At 34.4% G+C, this 23998-nt stretch overlaps 1 protein-coding gene across 3 annotated transcripts in view; it reads left to right on the forward strand.

Annotated features, from left to right (window-relative positions):
* The window catches only part of AKAP6 (A-kinase anchoring protein 6), a 564294-nt gene that overhangs the window by 503275 nt on the left and 37021 nt on the right, over positions 1-23998 (forward strand). For all 3 annotated transcript variants that reach the window (XR_006818743.1, XM_046008964.1, XM_046008965.1), the window contains one exon: positions 14289-14504. Coding sequence is in view for 2 of the 3 variants with exons in the window: in XM_046008964.1 (XP_045864920.1) it covers positions 14289-14504 (216 nt within the window). In the remaining variant the exon portion in view is untranslated. The remainder of the gene's footprint in view (positions 1-14288; positions 14505-23998) is intronic.

A 23998-nucleotide genomic window follows, 5' to 3' on the forward strand; every position in this document is an offset into this window, starting at 1 on the left:
TAGACATAAGTTTTCATCTCCTTTGGGTAAATACCAAGGAGCATGATTGTTGGATTGTATGGTAAGAGTATATTTTGTTTTGTCTTCCAAAATGCTCAGACCATTTTGAATTCCCACCAGCACTGAATAAGAATCCTTTTTCCATATCCTCTTTAGCATGTGTTGTCAGTATTTTGAGTTTTGGCCATTTTAATAGGTGTGTGGTGATATGTCATTGTTGTTTTGAGTATAAACTTTTTAAACTTTTTAAAACTAGGACTATCTTGGGCGCCTGGGTGGCTCAGTGGTTTAAGCCTCTGCCTTCGGCTCAGGTCATGATCCCAAGGTCCTGGGATCGAGTCCCGCATCGGGCTCTCTGCTCAGCAGGGAGCCTGCTTCCTCCTCTCTTTCTCTGCCTGCCTCTCTGCCTACTTGTGATCTCTCTCTATCAACTAAATAAATAAAATCTTAAAAAAAAAAAAATAAATAAAACTAGGACTATCTTAAAATACTTTTTTTGCATACCCATTATTGTACCATAAACAATGTACCTTAGAGTCACTAGATACTTGAGAAGTACTTAGCAGATTGTAAGTAAGTAAGACTGAGATTAGATAGCTAGCTCAACCTTTTTTTTTCCCAAAGAAGAAAAATACAAGTCTCTTGTATTATAAATTGTATTATAAAAAAGTATAAATTAAATGACCACCCAACCAGAGCCCGACAGCAGCCCACATCTCCTGAATCCTAATACAGGCCATAGTCCAATAATACCAAGCCAAAGATTTCATGCAACTTAATACTGATGTCTTTGCAATCCTCACAACTCAATTTTTTCTCTATAAAATAGAAATACTGAGCCTATCTCATCTGATGAATAGAAATAAAAAATCATTACAAGGGACATTGTGATTAATAGGAAATGTAGAAATGCTCATTAATACTATGAAGTCCTATTGTAAATAGTATTAAAAATACATATGACAATAAATCAAGGCCCATTTGGTACTGGAATTCAGAGACTTACCATCTTGACCTGCAACAGCTTCTCATTTCCAGGGGCTTTACTCTCAGGAGTTCAACTTGGTATTGTTTGCTATCATTTTTCACCTTCTGTTTATGTTGTACCTCCATATGAGGCGCTTAAAGAGCTTTAGAGACATTAGCTCATTAATCCTCCCAAAACCTCTCTAAGATAGGACAGAGGCATAAATCATTATTCCCATCTGGAAAAAAAAAATAATAACCTAACTTATCTCTCTTAATTTCATTAATGCTCTAAACTGTTGATTAAATCCTAACTTATATTCTATACATTTAGAATATTGCATTCTCTTCCCCAAGGATATTTTTCTTTCTTTTTGAATTTAATGTCATTAGGATAAGTGCAAAAATGGATTGGCAGACCTGGTTTTAGAAGTTCCTTTCAGAAGTGTGGGATAGGTGGTAAACCAGGCTCTGCCTTCCCCTCATGCTCTCTCCCTTTTCTCAAAATGTCCTTCTCTACTGCCCTTAGTCATGACAGGAGAAATGACTTAGGAATTGGAAGAATGTTTCAAGACCCATTCATTCCTTTATCTGTCCGGCAAGACTACTTAGCAGCAAGAGAGCCAATGGATATCCATTCAACCATGCCATCCTAACTCCCAGTAAAACGTTGGTGCAAGGGACTTCAAAGCTCTATGAAAGCAACAGTGGAAGTCAGCTTTTCAATTTTGTGTGCTTTGCTTAGGCATGTGGTTCTCACTGTAAAGGTTTTTGAAGTTAGATTTTGAAGATTTTTGAACATGAGCAGACCATAGTAGACCACCACATGATATTTTTCCTATCTCTTAACAGAATAAGCTTAGGTAATAATCTGCTGCCAGAAAATTTTAAAAGACAAAGGATTGTTGCACTTTAGAGAAAGGGTATTGAGGGCATGTGAAAGTTATAGGATTTACTTGAGATCACACAACTGGTTATTGGCAAACTAGGAAAAGACTCTAAGTTGTGCTCCCCACCCCCCCCCCCCCCCGCCAAACTAAGTTGCTTCTCAGATGTTCAACGGGTACGTTCATGCTCGGATAACATATATTCTGCCTTGCTGCCAAAATACTAGATGGGATGAATGAAGGCACTTGTCCCCTAATATATTCAGTCATCTTTAAGGGAGCAAGCAGGACCCCGACATGGTGTCTCAGAAGAAATGAAAACAGAATCCTCTAAAAGGAGAATTAACTGTGTTCAGGAAAATACACTCAAAAAATTCTCCTGGACCTCTGCTTTATTTTAGCTATGGGAGTGTTTAAAGAATGAAGTTCTTATTACATTTCCTTTTCACAAGGTTCTGGAATATTGCTTTGAGCTAAATAATCATTATAGCAATTTACCAGTTGGCTAATATTTAGTCAGCATCTCTCTACTACCTAATATAATGGTTGAAGAGTGTTTTGCTGTTATATATTAGTTAAACTTCTAAACGACCCTGAGAGTGTGGTTAGTATTACTACACATCTGGGAATACTGAAAACTGGTGAAAAGGAGTGGATTTGCCCTGGATTTCCACCACAAAAGCTAGGGAAAGAGCTAAGAAACAAATTCCCGGTGATCCAAACTCACAAGAAAATGCCCTATTTAGATGCTATAAAAATAAAATCAGAAATATGAAGTTTATAGAGCTGTCTATACCTCAGTCTCTTCCTAGTCAGGGAGGAGTAAATGAATAAACAGAAGGGTCTTTCCAGGGTTGACTTTTTGTCCCTAGTATCATTTTCCTCCTTTTCGGTGGTGTTTATTCCCCCCAAACTTAACTCTTTCCTGCTTTGTTATTGTGTCCCAAGTGTTCTTGAATTCATTTATTTCCCACCTGTAGGATTCTGCAATAACAGGAATACTTCCCTAAAATACCCATTCTTACTTGTTATACTTCAAGTAACACTCTGAGCTTTGTGACAAAGAAGCCAAAAGTGGCTTCATAGGAAGTAAACAATATGTTACTCAGGGATAAATTTGGGAAAATAGAGTCTGATAGGGGAGGTGGGTGAGGAATAGTCAACTATGTATGGATGAGAGAGCTAGAAAAATATCATGCAACAGAGTTGAGTGAGTCATGACACCAGTTAGTTCAATCATCTGTCGTCTCCTACGTGTTCCACACTATCCCTGCGAATTCCTCTTAGGTCATCCTTGCTTCTGTGTTTTCTCACTTTCTTTCTCCCTGCTTTTTCTTGCTGTTTCATTCTCCAGGTATGATTTTTAATGATGATCCTTCTTTTATAGATTTAGCCTAATGGATGTATTGTGCTGTACCTTGTCACATAGAATTCTTTCTTTCTTTCCTCAAGACTGTCCTGAATATTCCTTTGACATGGCCTGTGAATACCCAATATCCATTAAATGAGCAAAAGAGTTCAGGTAGCTGGGATCAACAGATAATCTAGAGGAGGAAAATCGCCTTTATCCATTCCCCAGAATTACTTTGAAATGATTCCCAGAGAATCAAATAAGAGATAAAAAGTGCAGTGGGTGTTGTCAATAGATTTCAAAATATAATAATGTAAAAATAAATGGCAATTAATGCCTTATCTGCTTATGAAAAGAATGATTATAGAATTTTAAGAAAAGGTATTTTGTAGTGTAATGTCTAAGTTGCATTTAGATCCAGGACCCTTTCCTCCTTATTGCTAAAAGTTACCTTCCTATAATTGCAGACTAGTTTAACATCTTAACAATAATGGACATGTTTTTAAAAGATTATTGCCAAAAGTGCATTCTTTATTCCAGGGAGACTCTGTAATAGATACCAGCATTTTAGTAATGATACAAGCAATCTGTAAGCTATTACAGTTTTCTTTAGAGTAACTTAATCTTCATATTGTTTTGTATGTCTGGAATTTTAATAGTGTTTTTAATTTAGAAAAGGAAGTATATAACATATTACTAATTGCATGTGAATATGAACTAAGCACATGACCACTGAGCTTGATTTTTAAAAACAAATGTATTTAAAAGTACTTAACCTAATGTAGGAAAAGTCACACAAAAAAATTAAGAATACCACACAGGGATAAAAACAGCTTTCATGGAATAACACAGTGAGGGCTAATTTTAGCATGGTTGTTATATTTTAGTCCACAGCTAAAAAAAAATAGCTAATAGAAATAGAAATACTCCTTTCCAAATATAATTAATATTTTTCAACACATGAAAGTATAAACAATTAAAACATCAAATGAGTGTTTGTAAAAGAAGGATTGGTTTTTCCCTTGATGACACCATTCATCCAAGAATTTGCAATATTAACTAATAGTCCTTGTGGCCCTTCATGATTCAGCTTCATTGGTGAGGATGCTAGATTGCAAGAAGTTAGACATTTTTCTAGGTCAAAGGTCAGGTTATTTAGGATGTGAAGGTTAAGGTGACTGGTCTTTGGACTTCAATTGTCTGTTGCCTAGGTGAATAGAGGGCAAATGATTTTTCTTTAAAAAAAAAAGGAAGTATTCACTGGAAATATTTTGATTTTCAATAGTTATAAGAAATCATTTGATGTTAGAATCTGGACTTACATTGACATGTGCAGTTTTGAAACTATTTTGGCACATATCCCAGACCTTCTTCAAGAAGCTGATAGAGATGTGCTTGGTAAACCAATTAGGGGGTCTTTAATGCTATTTTTAAAATCCAGCTTTTACATTAAATAAACCAGTTTGTTATTTTGAAAGAAGTTATAATCTACTTAAAACTGTCATTCTCTGTTTCTAACTTGCAATTAGATGGTATTTCTAAAATGTCAGACCTAGATTCTGCTTCTACCATCACCATAATAAAATGTGACAGCCAAGATATTATATCACTACCTTTTCCATAATTAGCAATAAGGATCCTGCCAAGGGTTAACTAGAAAAGTTTCATAAACATTTTTCTACAAATGGTTCTGAAGGCAGTATTATGCTTTTGAAATCTGCTAATGTAGCAAAGACTCATGACAACCAGGAGACAAATCTATGTGCAAAACTGTTTGGAGAGAATAGTTTTGTAGTGTGTGATGTATGTTATGTAAATGAGCTTATTAGGACTCTCATCTATTTTATTATTGGTGACCAATTTAATAGAGGCATTTAAAAAACAATATTTCTGCCCGACTCCTAGAAATGAAGAAGATACATTGATATAATTGAGAGCAAATGATTGCATGTCGTGCCATTTAATCATGTCATTTTTCAATTGCTATTTTTTGCACTTCACTGCATGCTTATAGAACATTTAGCTTCAATATAGATTAAGTCCCAGGGTTTGCAACTGAGCTGAGTTCCTATATTGGCTGATGTTGTCTTTTTAAGTTTGGAATCAGTTAAAATATGCAGATGTCATCTGCCCATGTTTCCTTTAAAATATGCACGTCATCATTCATACCTCACTTGAGGTATTTTAATTTTTTTGTTGTTTTGAAGAATTACCTCTTTACAATTCCTGGATGGAAAGTCTTATTTGAAGTTCTTATGCAGGAGATATAGTTAAGATAAGCACATAATTGGTTCAAGAATGCAGCCATCAGGACCAAAAGATCTGCTGACCCTTTGCTGGAAACTTGGGTGATCATTTGCCTAATGAATGTTTCCTACTTTTGTTTAATCTCTTTTTGATGACTTATATAACTTAGATTTTTCTCAGAAAAGAGATTATCCTCCACTGGCTGCTAAAATATGAGGTCCTTGTGGGCAGAAACTCATCTCTTTCGTTCACAGGTGCATCTCAAACACTCAGAACAGTACCCATTATAGTAGGTGTTCAATAAATACTTGTTCAGTGAATGAATTAGTATTTTTGCCATCTCTACTATCACAACCACCCTGGGTTTAAGAATTGCATAGATTACTGATTTTTAACAATGGCCTAGAAATGGGTATAAGATAGACCCCTGAAAGTTATCCTGAAGAACTTGTTGGCTGTCTTTTCAACAGTAACTTTATGACTCTGGCCATTTCTGGTTAGAAATTGGGAACCAGAATAGTCTGAAAATGGAGAAATTTTACAAGCCTCTTTAGCTCTCATGAAAGGAAACGTAGCATAATATTTTTATGAACTGCTTGGAATTCAGGTTGCATGGATTAGCATGCTGCCTTTGCTGCTTATTAGCTGTGTTAACCCTGATCAGTTACTTAGCCTCTCTGTCGCTATTTCCTTGTTTGTGAAATAAGCACATGGCAATAATATATATCTCATAGTGCTGTTGTGAGGATTAAATGAGCCAGTATATATCAAATACCTAATGAAATACATAGCAGAGAAAACCACAAATAATGTTTGTCATTAATGTATGAGATTAGTGAAAAAGAGGAAAAAGAAGAAAATACTCAGAATAGTATGCTAGTGATTTAATAAGATTCAATGATTGTTGGTTATTATTTTGCAGTCAAGTAAATCCTTGACTACATGTTTGAAGAGAACATAACATCTTAAAAATTTTGTGTTGGTTCATATACATGTAGTCAACTTAGAATGATCTTTGGCGAAGTACATGATGTACATTTGATAGGTCATATTTCTCATTTTTCTACTGACACCAACAACACAATAGATTACAATTTCATAAGATGTACATGATTGTAAGTGAAACTCATCACTGCAGTAATTAGATTTAACTAATGTTCTTTAATTTCCACATTTTCTTCAACTCCGTTTCCACATCCATGTTCTTCTAGGTATACTTTTCTGTTTATGTTTTATGGTATTTCTAGAAGTAGGACAGCTATATTAAAAATGGCATAGTATTATTTTTATCATATAGCAGAATGTCTTATCTGTGGACTGAGATTTATAGATTTGTAGTTATGACTCCATCTGAAGGAATTTTATAGCCATTACTTTTTTAAAAAAGGTTTATTTATTTATTTGACACAGGGAGAGTGAATGAGAGCAGGGGGAGGGGCAGATGAAGAGGGAGAGAATCCCAAGCAGACTCCCTGCTGAGTGTGGAGCCCAGCAAGGGGCTTGATCTCACAACTCATGACCCCAAGATCAAGATTCACATGCTGTACTGACTGAGTCAGGCAAGCACTCCTTTTATTCCTTTTTATTGCCAAACAATATTCCATTGTATGGGTATACTACATTTTTTTAATCCATTCATCCATTGGTAGATACTTAAGTTGTTTCCACTTTTTGGCTCTTATGAATAACGTTGTTATGGATATTTCTGTGGTCATATGTTTTCAATTCTTCTGGACATTTATCTAGAAGAGAACTTGCTGGACTATATAGTAATTCTATGTTTAACTTTTTGAGGAAATATCATACTGTTTTCCAAAGTGAATGGTGCTACTTTGCAATCCCACCAAAAATGCATGAGGATTCCAATTTCCTTATATCCTTACCAACATTGTGATTTCTGTCTTTTTTATTTTAGCCATCGTAGTGCAGGTGAGTAGTATGTAGTTATGGTTTAGATTTGCATTTCCCTGATGGCTAATGATGATGAATATTTTTCCATATGTTTATTGGCCAATTGTATGTTTTCCTTGAAGAAATGTCTATTTAATACTTTGCCCATTTAAAAAATGGAGTTACTTATCTTTATATTATTGAATTTTAAGTGTTCTTTATATATTCTGAATATTAGTCCTTTATCAGATATGATTTTCAGATATTGTCCCATTCTGTGGGTTGTCTTTTCACTTTTTATGGTGTCATTTGAAGACCAAAAGTTTTTAATTTTGATCAAGTTGTCCAAAAGTCACTTGTACTCTTGGTGTCATATCTAAGAAATCATTGCCCAAGAAGTCAGAAGTAACTTCTACTTTAGATGTCCTATATAAAACAAACAAACAAACAAAAAAACATTGTCTATCCCCAGGTAATGAAGATTTACTCCTGTGTTTAATTCATTTAAAACTTACAACAACCTAATGGGTTAGGTCTTATCAAAAAAACTTTGTTGTTTTGTTTTGTTTTGTTTTCACTTTGAGGAGGCAGAGTCTTCTCTTGACAGACAAATCACAGGCACTTCAATATAGGTACTACATCTTCTTATATTCCTCTTATTTACCGGTTCCAATCCTATAATGAAAAGTATGGAGTTTGGCACATAATTGATACTCAATAAATATTTATTGCTGTGAGGAATACCATCCATATGATCTCTGTCAGCCTTGCCCCAAAATAATAATACAGAATCAACCAGTTAAAAGCATCTTTTGAAGACTCACAGAAGTACCAGTGTTGCCTCTCATTTTCCCCATCTGCTGTATGTTCTTATTAAACCATGGTTGCAGCATTAACATTTCCTGCATCTGATGCCTTGTACCTTTCAAATAATCATCATGGTTTTTTTAAACTACATACACTTTCTGAGAGAAGCTTCTTCTTAATTTAGCACAATGCCATATGTATTAGTCATTCATCACTAAATGACTAATTTGATAAAATTCCCAAATATGGTATTCAGACAACCTAACATATCATCATTTTTAAAAAGATTTATTTATTTATTTTGGAGTGAGAGCACAGAGGGGAGGGACAGAGGGCTAGGGAGAGAGAGTTTTAGGCAGACTCCACACTCAACGTGGAGCCTGGCATGGTCCTTGATCTCAGGACCCTGAGATCACAACCTGAGCTGAAAACAGGAGTCCAGTGTTTAACCTACTGTGCCACCCTGGTGCCCCCATTATCATCATTCTTAATAATGTATATTGAAAATTCCTGAAGATCATCAAGCAGGTACTAGTAATATAAAGATACCTTTAGTCAAAAAGTTCTATTCATTGATTGATTGGTTCATTTTCTTTCAGTAATTCAGTAACAATGAAAAAAATAACTGATCACCAAATGGGTGTGGTGTCTAGGCTCTTGGCTAGCGGTGTGACTCCAGAATTAGAACTTGTAACTTCTATTTTATACTTCTAAAAAAAAAATCTGCCCACCTGGATTTATTCTCTGACGTGCAAAACGAAGCTCCTCCGTTTCCCTGTAGGCCAGTGTTTTCGAACTTTAGTATGCACTGTAATCACCTGTGGGGTTTGTTAAACCATAGCTCTTGGGGGTGTATCCCTGAGTTGCAGATCCAGAAGATGTGGAGAGGCACCAGAGAACTGGCATTTCCCAGTTCACAGGTGATGCTGATGCTGCTTGGCCTGGGGGAACACTTGGAGCACCGTTGCTCTACATATCTAGTCACAGGTAGCAGACTAAGACAAGACTATTGCCTACCTCATGAAATTAAAATGGTAAAATACAGAAAGTGCAAAATAGAGGAAAAACACTTGAAAAAGTGTGGGAAGTCCTTGGTGCAGGAGATGGAGCTATTTACTTGTGAATATTTAAACCAGAAGAACTTGCCTGTCTTTTTCACTTTTTTCCTCCTCACTCTGTTGTTTCCTTACTCCAACTAGATCGAAGGCAGGTATGTGTCCATATATGCAGGTTGAAACTTCTTTATTGTGCTTGCCACAGAGAGGACATACTCAATAGATACTGTTAAAGTTGATCAATCTAGAAAATAAAGGTATGTTTGACTTTATAAATGGAATTGCTTCGTAAATGGTTTTTAGTTGACAGATCACCTTAAATCCTATCACTTTTTTCATGTTGACCTACCTAATGATGTTACACTAACCTGCTAAATATAATTATGTAAGATATATAGAGACAAATTGCTTTGGAGTTTTCTCAGCAAGGTTTTTTCTCTCTCTGCTTTTAACATATGTTTAGTTTTGGTACTTTTAAAATTGCATTTTCTCCCTCATCTCTCTTTTCTCTATTTGGTTCTTACATTTTACTTACTTCTTAAAAATTTTTTTAATTATATTAATCACCATACAGTACATCACTAGTTTTTGATGTAGCGTTCCAAGATTCATTGTTTACGTATAACACCCAGTGCTCCATGCAATATGTGCTCTCCTTAATACCCATCACCAGGCTCACGCATTCCCCCCACCCTACATTTTACTTATTGTGCAGTTAGGGTTTTGGTTTAATTATAGGTCTTTGACTGTAAACTGATTTATATCCTTCTGTGATAGTAGGTGACATTATTGTTTTTAATGTCAAGAATATGGGTATATAAGTAAATTATAATCATGTTATACAGTATGGTATAAGTGTGTGTATATATATGTTTATGTTTAAAATATAATGGAAAATAAAATACCAATAATAGTATATTGAAATATTGGAATACTGGAAGGCTTACCTTTAATAGTGTTAAACTGAAGCCAGTGTCGAAAATGATGTTACATCACATTTGGCTTAATAATAGAGTAGTTTAAAAGGTCAAAAGTGTTGACAGAGAAAAGAGAAAAAGAAAAAAACCCATTTAAAAAAAAGAAGAAGAAAGGGAAGAAACACCCCAGATAAACCAAAAGCCTTGCTTTGCATCACCATTGATATATTGAAAACCGATTGGCAGTTTGTAAGTGTGATATAAAAACCTCCAGCCTGGGGGTGTCTGGGTGGCTCAGTTGGTTAAGTGTCTGCCTTTGGCTCAGGTCAGGATCCCAGGGTCCTGGGATCAGTCCCTGCTCAGCTGGAAGCCTGCTTCTCCCTCTCCCACTCCCCCTGCTTGTGTTCCCTCATGGTCTCTCTCTCCATCAAATAAATAAATAAAATCTTTAAAACAAAAACCAAAAAACCTTCAGCCTGTTGGCAACGCTATTGCAACATGTCCGAAAAGATGTGTGTAGAGGGTTGGAGATCTGATTACGGTAAGGGCAAAAAAAATTGACTTAAAAATTTTGATTTTTACTTTTCTACATTTCTCATAGCAGCCTGCCTTTTTAATAACATGAAGAATTTGAGTAGAAATATAAAATAAAGTAAATTAAAAGTTTATCAGAAATTTGTTTAGCACACTCAAACTATATCCCAAAAACTGAATCCTGAAGTGATCCAAGACAACGACCTTGGTACTAACAGAGGTAGTCTTAGAAGAAGAAGTTGCCTAACAATCACAAAATAATAGGACAACTACATACAAAAGCATTTGGAATCTCTTCCTTAGACATACTGATAATTAGTGGAGGTTTTTTTGTTCTTTTTAGATTTCCTTTCACCCTTCTTATCTCTGTACTTTTCTGTGAAGGCAATACAACTATGCTTGGAACCAATATGATCTCATGAGATATCAAGGAAAATGCTTCCAAATTGGCAATAATGAAAAGCATTCTGAACTTTTCTGCTCCTTACTTCCTGTCCAACTGCTTCATTGTCTCTTCTCCCTAACACATTAAGGTGCCCCCACTGTCCCAGGACACTTGCTTCCCGACCCTTCTATCTTGAGAACTGCAACCATTCAGCTTGGACAGTCTGACTCACTTTTCCCTGAAGATTTCACCAACTCCTCCAAGAGCAACTTATGCAAACTTATGTTAACATGCCTCTCTGTATGTTACCCTCATTACCACACTAATTTGTGTAGTCCACCTTTCATAGACTCTCAGGTCCTTGAGAGGAGCAGTAACTTGCTCCTTTTTGAAGCCTTGGTACCTGGAACAGTGCAGAGCAGATGGAAGGTGCAATGCACATTTGAGGGGTCTGAGAAACTGGGATGAGTTTATCTTATTTCAGCGTCTTACTTAGATTCAGTTTGGATTTCTGTTTTAAAGTAGTTTCCTCTGAAATGTAAGCCAGAAATAGTTACAATACTTATTTGTTCCCGTATACTTATATTTAACATTTCTCTGTGCATAGTTTATCATGGAAATAATGTAAGCTACTGATTCTAAGAAACATTACCAGCAAATGCATTGGTTTTATTTAGTAGGTGTTTGTGATTATAAATAAATATGTGTATTTTAATGGTTGTCATAGGAACCCATTTATGTGGAAGAATTATATTTTATCAGTTTTATCTCCTAGATATTAAAAAGCACCAAAAAATATGTTGACAATTTAAAATTCCCAATTTCCACCTCCTTTTAAAGTAGTATTATTTCCCCATGTGCATAGAAGATAAATTATTAATCCAGGTTATAGACTTAGCTCTTTGGATATTTAAAGTAAAAAAAAAAAAAAAAATCTAAGCTTGTGAAGATCCCAAAATTAGATAGTGAATATTAACATCCCATCAAATCTCATATTGAATGTCAAAAACAGCTTTCACGGTTTTTAAACTACCTACACCGACTCACGTTAAGATGTGGGTTGGGGATCATCTGGATACTTAAATACTGGATACATTCTAGATACTCATAAAAAAATAAAAAAATTATGACTGATGACCTTTATGAAAATTTACCCTAGTGATCTCACATGTCCTGTTTCAGAACTCTGAAAGTGCCTGAGAGGTGTATGAAGCTCATCGGGGCTACTTTGTAAATGTTACCAAGGAGGCTGTGCTAACTCCACACTTTCAGTTAGTGCTATCCATGGAGAATTTTCATTTGGCGAAGAAACATTGTGACTTTTTGCTGGCTTGAGGAATGCAGTTATCAGTCTAGTCAACTGCAAAGAGAGTTTTGTAAAATCCCATTTTATGCCATGGAAATAACACTTTTGATTTCCCTAACCCTGTATTTTAAACAAATTTATAGCAACACAAAAATGAAAAATGAAATCCTCAATATTCATAGTCACAGGACTCATTTCAACCAATTTCAGCTGGCTGTGTTATTATCTTGAAGTGTTAATATGAGACCGAAATTTGGCAGGAGATAATTTGGCTTGATAGTTTGACTTACTCAACAGTTCTAGAGCAAGAGAGGAAATTGAAGGGGGTGGTGTGTGAGAGAGGGAGAGAAAGAGACACAGAGAGAGAGAGGCAGAAAGAGAGAGAATGCAGTTAGGAATGAGGAGGTAGCAGTATTGGAGGAGGGTATGGAAACAATGCTTTTTGCTTTAGTAGGCCCTCAACTTTTATCTTCAAATATCCAGGGGTCCTCCTCAATCAGCACTGAACAAATGAATAGTATCAGTAAAGAAATTTGTCAGACCTGGTGGTTATATCAAGAGCTATGTAGGAAAATAATAATGAATGCTAGGAAAATAAATAAGGGTAAGTTCAGGAAACATAACTAAAAATGCTGCACTGGTAAAAATTGAATAATAAAATTTCTAGTCATATTTTGCCATAAATAGAGGTTTGGGAATTTGTCATTCACCTTATTTAAAATTCAGAAATATTAAAGGTACAGTGTTCTCTCATTACAGAAATAATAGAATTTCAGCTATTACTGAGTTAGGGTCATTTAAATGGCTAGAGCATGTATTATATCAATAAGCGGGCATCTGTACGAAATGTCCACCTGCTGATCTACTACCGCTCTGTGCACATTTCAGTGAACCGCACTTAATCATTTTAAGACTTCTTCTAATGAAGCCTTATCTAGATTAACATTTTAAGCACAAATACTTTTAGGCATTAAAACTCTCACACTAAATGAAATTGCATTGTCTTGTTTACCCTTGTTGATTAATAAGCAATCTGTTAACTGTTAGAGCAGTCCAATTGTAGCAGTTGAAGGAGATTAGTAATTCAGTGATGTTTGTGGATATAATCATCATTTCTCCTGAAGGCTTTGAATTAGAATATCACTTACACACTATCCGTAGGCAAAGAAAAGATATAATATTTTTAGACATGTGTACCCACTATTTTGCTTGAATCGTTCAGCTTAGGGTCACTGCAGCAATACAAATGCTTCTGGGGGCAAAATGCTATTTTGATGCATGCATATCCTTCTTAAATTGTGTGCATGTCTATTAAAAGAAACAGCAACCAACAAATAGTGCAGTAATAATCCAGTATCCTAATTTCTGTTTTCGGAACATTATTGCTTTGTTAATCAAGCTTTGGAAGAGAAATGTTGCTTATCCTTTTTCCCCCCAATAATAGATGTTATGTATCAGAATTCTTGACAATCTTATTTAAGTTTTCCCCAGCCAGTTTAGAAAACTAAACTTTTGGCTCCGAAACATTGAGGAATAAATTTGGAAACATTCCATTTCCATTTGGAGCACTTTTCTATCTTTTTTGTTTCCTGTCACCTTTAATCAAAGCATGTCAATCTATTTGGCATTCACATGACCTGCCTGATTTATTTCAGTAAGTTATAAATTCTTAATCAACTAGGTGTCAAGGTGGGACCCAGAATTTTAGATGGACAAATCAGTGAAAAAAGGGAGGAGGAATGGGATGCAGCTAAATTCTTAGGCATTAGTTAGGTATCAACAGGAGGTCTCCAATCTAAAGACAGCTCTAGAGCCCTTCTTGTCTTATTGTTCATAGTCGAGTATATCACTACAATCTGAAATTATGGTGAAAGAAGACATTTCATGTTTTCGGGAATTCTGCTCTATAAACACACACGGATTGATCCCTCTTTGTGTTGCAGTCCCTCTGTGGTGAAATCAAGCAGCGACGTCGTGGAGTGGCCTCCATCCTGCGATTATGCCAGCATCTTCTGGATGACCGGGAGACTTGCAATCTGAACGCAGACCACCAGCCCATGCAACTGATCATTGTAAATCTTGAAAGAAGGTGGGAAGCCATTGTTATGCAAGCTGTCCAGTGGCAGACAAGGCTACAAAAGAAGATGGGAAAGGAGTCTGTGAGTGATTTTTTTTTTTTTTTTAAGCATAATGGTCTCTTATTTTTCTCTGAAAAAAAATTATTTTGGGCCTTGGAAAATGTATTCATCTTACAAGTGGTTGTGCAAACCAAAGAGATAGGTATCTTCAGCCACTCAATGAAATTCCATTTGTCATAGCACAGAGATTTATTTGCCTACTAATAAGACATGTTTCGGTGTATCTCATTGTCTTTAAAAAAAAAAAATCACATGAAGATTTTCCTTAATCTTACCAAACTAAGCCATTAATTCCTTCAATCATTCCTTTACCAATGATATTCTTTAATCATACAATACCCTATGAAGATATTGTTAGAAGGTGGCTTTCCACTCTTAGAGCATGTGTATGCTGTAATGTGTATGCTCCACAGATAAAGTGTACTGCTTACCTTTTCCTTACGTATAAATTAATACTATTTGTACAACAAACTCCACTGTTCCTTCTTGGAGCTCCTTCTGATGGAGGTGCATTGCTGAGAGCAAGTAAGTTTCCTCTTCGAGTTTTAATGTAGTGTTCAAGGTAGGGGTAGGGTCCCTTTTAAGAATTTTCCAAGTTAATTGTAGGTTCAAGCTGTTGCTACATGAAGGAAATAAATGTGACTAGACTTGTTTAATAATAATATAGAATAAGCCCTTGTCCAGAAAACCTTCATATCCTTAAGGGAAAAGGTTTCTTGATAAAACAGTTGCATTCCTCAAATGACCTTGAAGTCAGTGTCCATTAGTTGAAGGCCTAAGTCTCATGTTTGTCTTACATAAATGAAGTACATGCATACATACATATGTGGAATGGGAAGTTTTTCTTATGTGTTTATGTTATTAGTTCCTTGTCTTTGGAATGTCCAAGATTCAACATTGAAAAATCAAATGTAATAATCTTGCTACAGATAAAAAAGCCTTCTCCTATGAATTCTAATTTTTAAAAAAAGCATTAATATCTGCTATCTGATGTGTTTGGTACTGGGACTGAGAACAGAAGGGACAATGAATCAGGGAGCCTTCTTGCTCTTTCTGCATCTGTAGCTATGTTGAGTCTAGGGGGTGATTTTATCCTTAACAGTTCAGTTTAATTGTTTTGAGCTGAAGTTGTTAAATTTCTTAAGACTTCCAAGTTATTACCAGTAATCAGAGTCTATATAATTGGATGTCTTTTCTTAAAATGACCTGTTTGTTTTGAAGCTATTTAGCTGGAGTGTTCTCTTCTTTCTTTCTTTCTTTCTGAGTGTTGGGAAGGGCAAAAGAGGTTATTTTTTTATTCTATAGTTTGAAGCCTCTAAGCATGGTAGTGACCATAATAAAACTTACACAAAAACCATCTGCACTTGGAGAAGCTTTGACATTTTGGAAGCATTCAAACTGCTTTGGAGGAGACAAAATGGCTTTCTTTGGGGATATATTTGAAATCATATGATCAGGGATACAGGAGTAGATCTCTGTGGACTAGATGTAGACATTTTTATCCTGCTTCTTCGGTAAAGGTAAGCTTTCAATTTAAAACCCTGGCTGCTTCTTAGAGGCTCAAGATAATACATAGAAGTAGATATAAATTGCAGATAGAGGAAAGTCTCCCCTTTTCTTTAAGTTAGCTGCTGAATGTGTAGGTTGTTTGGAATGATAGAGGTAGCAAAAAGGGTCTTCTGTGCTAAACAAGGTTGAAAATGACTGTCAAGAAAAGGATAGAAGAGAATGGGACTAACACCCACAATACAGTAAGCACAGAGTACCTTATTAAGTTGGAGACACTTCTTGCTTCTGATCTCTATTGGTTGGATACAGAGTCCAAGTTGCTTTGACAGGCAGGCAAGTATTTGACCATTGTTGGTGGCTGCTGATGTAGAGAATCAGAAGTCTTTAAGTGGTCTGTTTGCTTTTTATCATATGTCCCCACCCTCCTGACATCCCCTTCCTGTGTACAGGGACATTCATTGCTAGGTTTCCAAGGCCTGGGTCATACTTCCACATGGTAGATGTTTAACAGATATTTGCTGAATGAATGACTGCATGCTTTATTTTGTAAATTTTGTTTTATTCTGGCATTTGGTTTAGAGTTATATTTATGTTCATTATCAGTCTTCATGTTCCCACAAAATGGCTTTGAGCATTGTTCCATTTCTATAGGAATATTCACCTTCATGAAATCATGAAAAAAACGTTCTGACCTTTCTTTTAGTCTGATAGGGACAATGTTTCCAAGTTCTGAAACATGATCGAATTACCCCATGGTATACTCCTTTCTTCAAGTTAGTTCTATATGAGGTATTGGAAAAGTGGTTCTAAACATCTGGGCTAAATTCTGATCCTGAGAATTAGAAGCTCTGATTCAGTCATTGCATTATAGGATTTTCTTCATTAGTCACTTTGGAAATAGCTTATATAAGAGATGTCACTTAATTGTACATGCAGTGCTCCTTCTTGTTCAATTTACATCTGTTTGTGTGATGATTTGATTACTATTAATCTTCTCCACTGGTCTAAAGAACACAACCATATAGCCAATTTCTGCTCACCATTGCATTTCTAAAGTCCCACATAGTACTTAGGACTCAATAGGTACTTCATAGAATCTGTTAAGTAAGTGAATTTTCTCTAAGTGATGGTCTATAGTAGTCAGTGTTAGATATTCAGAAGTAAATAAGATTTCTTCCCTCTTCTGAAAAACCATACCTAGAAAGATAATACAAATGTATAAATAACGATAATACTAGGAAATATTCAAAGGTGATTACTGTCTTCCCTCTTATAGTTAACACTGACAAAAATATGGAAAGTCTTTCTACAATATTCAAAAAATTTTAATTAAGTGTATAAATGTCAAACAAGCTTTTCTATTACCCCTAACTAGGTAAATAATGAATATATTTATCTCTTTTTTAACACTTGCAAGAAAGCAAGAGATCATGTATTAAATTCCCCAAAACATCTTTCTAAAACCCTTATCAAGGTTTTGAAATTGTGTAATTATTTTTGTGTGTGTTACCTATGAAACTGATCTCTGTCCATACTTTCCAAGCTTTAAATCTAATTTTCATTTGATTTTTATGTTGTTGTTTTCCTAGTCTCCTCCCTTCTTCTTTGTGAGCCAAAGAAATTTGAACTTTGTTCTTTTACACCTTTCATTGATTGAGGCCCATTTCTTGTCGGACAATACTATGCATTTTTATTACCTTAAGCCATCCCAGCTACCAAATTAGCATTCCAAATTTATTATGTATTTTTTATAGACAACCAAGATTTTTATTATTTTAACAGTTTAAATATCATTTCCTACAATAGATGAAAATTAAAACATATAAGACAGTCCACAGTAACAACAATAATCCCTACCACTAATTTATAAATCCATTCAGAACAGTGTTTCCTAATATTTGGTGAAGAGACAATAACTCCCTGATGAAGGCTATAGGCCTTCTTCCTCTTAAAATACATTAGCAGACTTCCACTTTTAGCCAAGATAAAGTGAGGGAGTAGATTACCCTCATCCTCATACCTAAAACAACTAAAAAACTGGGGAAAAAATAACAATTTTTAACCTTGAATATCAGACAATGAAGAGATGTGAAATGAATTAAGTGATACAATGGTTAGTCAAACTTCTGCCTAGTGTTTCCAGAGCACAATGTACAGAAAGGAAATCTATGCAGAATCTGGAGTCTCACTGAGTAGAAGAGAGACAGGTCTGGGAGTCTGAGAAGGCTGAGGCAGCTAAAGTTTCTACAGGACAGAGTACTAAAGAGGAGGGAGCTACAGAGAGAGAAAGAAAGAGAGAGAGGGAGGGAGAGGGGGAGAGAACTGTAGACATATACAGGTCTTAAGCAGAAGAAAACATCCAAAAAAAAATTACAGGGAATGATTCCTGGAACTTACACATAGCTGGCAATGGTTCCTTTTCCCATCAGTCACAGGAGAAACCCTCATGTTCACAGAGCATGTGCCTAAGTATTAAGAATGATTTTGCTTTAGTAATGGGGCAAAATTAATACAAATACTGTTCTAGTATTGCCAAAAAACTGTTAAAGCAAGAACTGAAAGAATCAAACTCTTTTAAGGCACCTGGGTGGCTCAGTTGGTTCAGTGTCTGACTCTTGATTTTGGCTTAGGTCGTGATCTCAGGGTCATGAGATCAAGCCCTGCCTTAGGCTCCATACTCAGTGGGGAATCTGCTTGAAGTTCTCTATGTTCCTCTCCTTCTGCCTTCTTCCTCTCCACCCCCCCCGACTCTCTCTCTTTCTCAAATAAATAAATATTAAAAAAAGAATGAAACTCTTTCAAAGTCATTTAACTGAGCTGGTACAAAACTCAAAAATACTTAAAGCATACAAGTATCCAGGATCCAACAAAGTAAAACTTTTAGTATCTAACATCTAGTGAAAAACAATTAGCATTCAAAAAATAAGTAAAATATATTTGATAAGAAAGAGGAAAAAATTAAGCAATATAAGCAGATCCAGTAATGACACAGACTATAGAATTAATAGACAAGAACATTACAAGTTATTTTACTTGCATTCCATATGTTCAAGAAGCTAGACAAAAAATATTGCACTTATTAAGTAGAGACTTTGAAGATATTTATCTAAAATCAAACTTCTACCCATAAAAACTATAATACATGGTTTATGATGAAAAATACATAGAATGTTATTAATAGCCAATTATATATTGAAAAAGAACTCATAAACCTGAAGACAACAGTAGAAACTGTATAAAATGAAACAGAGAAAACAAGACCAAATAGAAAACATGGCATCAGTGAGCTGTGCAACAACTTTAAGCAGCCTAATATGTAATTGGAATTCCTAAAGAAAGGACATAAGCAGCCTAATGTTACATATGTAATTGGAATCCCTAAAAGAAAGGACAAACAATTTTGAAGAAGTAATGGTCAAAATTTTCCAAATTTGATAAAACTATAAATCCATAGATCCAGAGTGTCAAAAAACCTAAGGCACAATAAACATGAAAAAAGCTACAACAAGGGACATCGAAATCAAATTGATTAAAACCAGTGATGAGAATATCTTCAAAGCATCCAGGGGAAAAAAAATATTTTTAACAGTTATAGCAGACTTCTTTGTCAGAAACAATGCAAATCAGGAGACAGTGGAACAACATTTTTAGAAATAATTGAAAGAAAATAACAACCAAGAATTCTATACACAGAGAAAATAGTCAAAGAGGAAGATAAAAATGGTTTTCAGACATCAAAAGGTGAAAAAAATTATCACCAAAAGAACTACATTACAAGAAATGTTAAGAGAAATACTTCAGGCAAAAGAAAAATGGTATCAGTAGGAAACTTGAATCCATGCAAAGAAATGTTAAGCATTAGAAATTGTTACTATGTGGGTTAATATGAAATATTTTTTGTATTATTTAAATCTCTTTAACTGATAATTAGTTGTTTAAAGTAAGACAATAACCATGTATTGTGGGATTTATAACATGTGGAGAGGTAACACATATGACAACAATATCACAAAGGCTAGGAATGGAAATATACTGTTGAATGGTTCTTATACTACATGGGGTATTATAATATCACTTAAAGATAGACTGTGAAAAGATAAAATTTATACTGTGACTCTCTAAAAGCACAAGAAACTATAACTAATAGTCCAACAAGGGAAATAAGATGAAATCATTAAGAAACCATACACACAATTTAGGAAAAGAGGAAAAATGGGAATAATGAACAGGTAAAATAAAGTGAAACAAGCAAAATGGAAGATTAAATCAACCACATCAGTAATTCTATTAAATATAAATGGACTAAAAACCCCAATTAAAATGCAGTAATAGATTGGATTAAAAGAAAAAAGCAAGATTGAACTATGTGTTGCCTATAATAAACCCACCTTAAGTATAAAGACAAAATAGGTTAGAAGTATGGGAAAATATACATTAAGCAAATACAATTATTAATAGTAAATAAATTAAATTTCAGAGCAAAGATATTTTAAGATATAAAGACATTTTTAATAATAAAGTTGCTAATTACTCAAGAGGACACACCATTACTAAATATTTAGGTTCTAATAAAAAACCTTACACAAGTCAAAAACTGATACAAATGGAAGAAGACAGGAATACACAGTTTTGGGTAGAGATTCTAACAGAGCCTTCCTCAATAATTGATAGTACAGGCAGACAGAAAATCAGTAAGAATATGAAAGCCATAAACCCTTCATAAACCAACTTGATCTGACATTTAAAACACCACATCCCACAACAAAAGAATATACATTCTTTTCAAATGTACACAGAACATCTACCAAAAATGACTCTTTTGTGAGCCACAGAATAAGTCTTAATTTTAAAAGGGTTCATATCATATGTAGTATGCTGTCTACTTATAATGGAATTAGTTTAGAAAGAAATAAAAGATATATTGATAAAATCCTCAAATATATGGAAACTAAATGGCATGCTTATATGCAATTCATGGCGCAAAGAAGAAATGAAAAAGGGAAATTATAAAGTGTTTTGTACTGAGTAGAAATAGAAAACAATAATAAAATTTGTGCCATGAAGATTTACCATTAAAATAATGATCTTAGCTTTCACCCTATACAACTAGAAAAAGAAGAGCAAATTAAATACAACGTATGTACAGGAAAGGAAATAAAGATCAGAGCAAAAAATCACTGAAATTGAAAACAGAAAAATAATAGAGAGAAAAAAATAAAAACAAAAACCTGTTTTACTGAAAAGACAAAGCTCTATCGAGACTAATCAGAAAAAGGAAAAAAGAAACAAATTATCATCAGGAATAATAAATAAACATCACTGCATATTCTACTATATAAAAATAATATGAAGGGAATGTTATGAATAATTTTATGCCTTTAAATTCAACTATATAGATAAAAAAAAACCTCAAAGGTTCCAAGCTACCAACATTTATTCAAGAAGAAATACACAACCTGTATAGCCCCATATCTGCTAAATAAATTGAACCATCAGTTAAAAACCTCCCTACAACAAAAATCTGGGCCAAATGGCTTTATGAATGAATTCTTTATGGATGAAGAGTTAAGGAATAAATAGTACTATTTTTTTCCAAAGTCTTCCAGAAAAATTTAAAAAGAATACTTCCCAATTCATTTTCTGAGACAGTATTACCCAAAGACATTATAAGAAAACTACAGATCAGTATCCCTCATGAATAGAGATAGGGATTCTGAACAAAATTTTATCAAAGCAAATCAACAATTTGTAAAATAATACATCATGACAGTGTGAGGTTTAGAAATGCCAATTTAAAAAACTCAATGTAATTCACCATATTTATAGAGTAAGAAAGGAAGACTCTAAGATTGTAATGGTGGGTGCAGAAAAAACATTTAAGCATTTATCTAAAATCTTTTCTTATTAAAAACTCAGAACCAAAGAATAAAGTAGAAGCTTTCTCAATTTACTAAACGGCATATACAAATAATCTAGAACTAACATATTTAATGGTAAAAGACTGAGTGCTTTTCTTTTAATATCAGGTACAAAGCAAGGGTGTCCATTTTCACCATTTCTATTCAATATTGCACTGGAAGTTTTAGCCAGTGCAATAAAGCAAGAAAAAAAGTAATTAAAGACATTCCACTTGGAAGTTAAGGAGTCAAATTATCTTTACTCACAGAATCCATGATCATCTCTGCAGAAAATGCTATCAAATCTCCAAAAAAATTTCCTAGGGCTAGTAATGGACTTTAACAGATTATAGTATACAAGACCAATATACAAACATCAATTGTATTTTTATGTAATGTTAATGAACAAACAGAAATTGAAATTAAAAAAAACAATATCATTTATAATAGCAGCAAAAACATAAATTACTTAGGGATATATCTAACAAAATATATGAACACCTAAACTCTGAGAACTACAAAATATTACTGACAGAAATTAAATAACTAAATGAGTGATGAACTATACTCTGTTCATGGATCAGAAGGCACAATAATGTTAAGGTATCAGTTCTCCCCAGATTTATCTATAGGGTTGGTGTAATTCAAATGAAAATTCCAATAATGTTTTTGGTAGAAATTTATAAACTGATGTCTAAAATTCATATAGAAATACAAAGACACTAAAATAGCCAAAGCAATTTTGAAAAAGATGTATAAAGTTGAAGCACTTACATACACTGACTTCAAGACTGATACTAAAGCTATGGTAGTCAGGAGAGTATAGCATTAGTGTCAAGGTCAAGAAATAGATCAATGGAATAGGACAGATATTTCAGAAATGGAGAAGCACATAAATAGTTATTTTTTGACAAAGATACAAAGGCGATTACAAGGGTAATCTGTCAATAAATGATCCTGGAACAATTGAATATCTATATGCACAAATATTAAAGTGAATTCTGAATTGTACCATATTCAAAAAATGAATTAAAAGTGGATTATCACCTAACTGTAAAATTTTAAAAAAGAAAAAAGAAAAAATACAGGGTAAGATCTTTGTTACCACTGGAGGAATTGTGAAGAGTGATGAGAAAGCTTTGGGGGATGATAAATATTGTCATGATCTTAATTGTAGTGATAGTTTTATGGGTTATCCAAATGTTAAAATGTATAAAATGGTACATGTTAAGCTGTGCAGTTATTTTATATCAGTTATACCTCAATAAAACTTTAAAAAATACATGAGAATATGAAGAATTTTATATATAATTATGGATGTGTTGATTACCCTGAAGCCTGACAGTGAGTATCCTTGCTTTAAAGTAAGTAAAAATATGGACATTACTTTTCTGAAGGACCAAATAACAACAACAACAATAATAATAATAGCTAACAAAATAGCACTTAATAGGTGTCAGGAACTTTTCTGTTAAATGTTAAGTAATTTACGACTTTAAAAAGATTTATTTAATTAGAGAGGGAGAGAGAGAGCATGCATGTGTGTGCACAGGCAGGAAGGGGCAGAGGGAAAGAGAGTCTTAAGCAGACTCCGTGCTGAGCATGAGCCTGACCTAACAATCTCAAGATCCTGAAATCAGTCATTTAAGACATTTGTTTGTTTGTTTATTTATCTATTTATTTTTTAAGATTTTATCTATTTATTTGACAGAAAAAGAGAGAGAGAACACAAGTAGGCAGAACAGCAGTCAGAGGGGGAGAGAGAAGGAGAAGCAGGGAGCCCAATGCAGGGCTTGATCCCAGGACCCTGGGATCATAACCCAAGCTGAAGGCAGATAGATGCTTAACAGATTGAACCACCCAGGCTCCCCCATTTAAGACTTTTAATAACCATATGATATATGTACTACTATACTCTCAGTTTTGCAGAAGAAAAAATTGAGGCAAAGACAGTTTCAGCAACTTTTCCAAAGTTGCCCAGCTGGTTTGTAACTGATCTGGTTATTCAAACCTAAGCATTTTGGCTCCAGAGTCCTTGTCCTGAAGCCGCATCCCAAGTTGTCTCCCTAAGATGAGGCCTTTTTTAACAATATGAATGTTGCATGTGCA

Source organism: Meles meles, chromosome 6, assembly GCF_922984935.1.
Source record: "Meles meles chromosome 6, mMelMel3.1 paternal haplotype, whole genome shotgun sequence".
NCBI lineage: Eukaryota > Metazoa > Chordata > Mammalia > Carnivora > Mustelidae > Meles > Meles meles.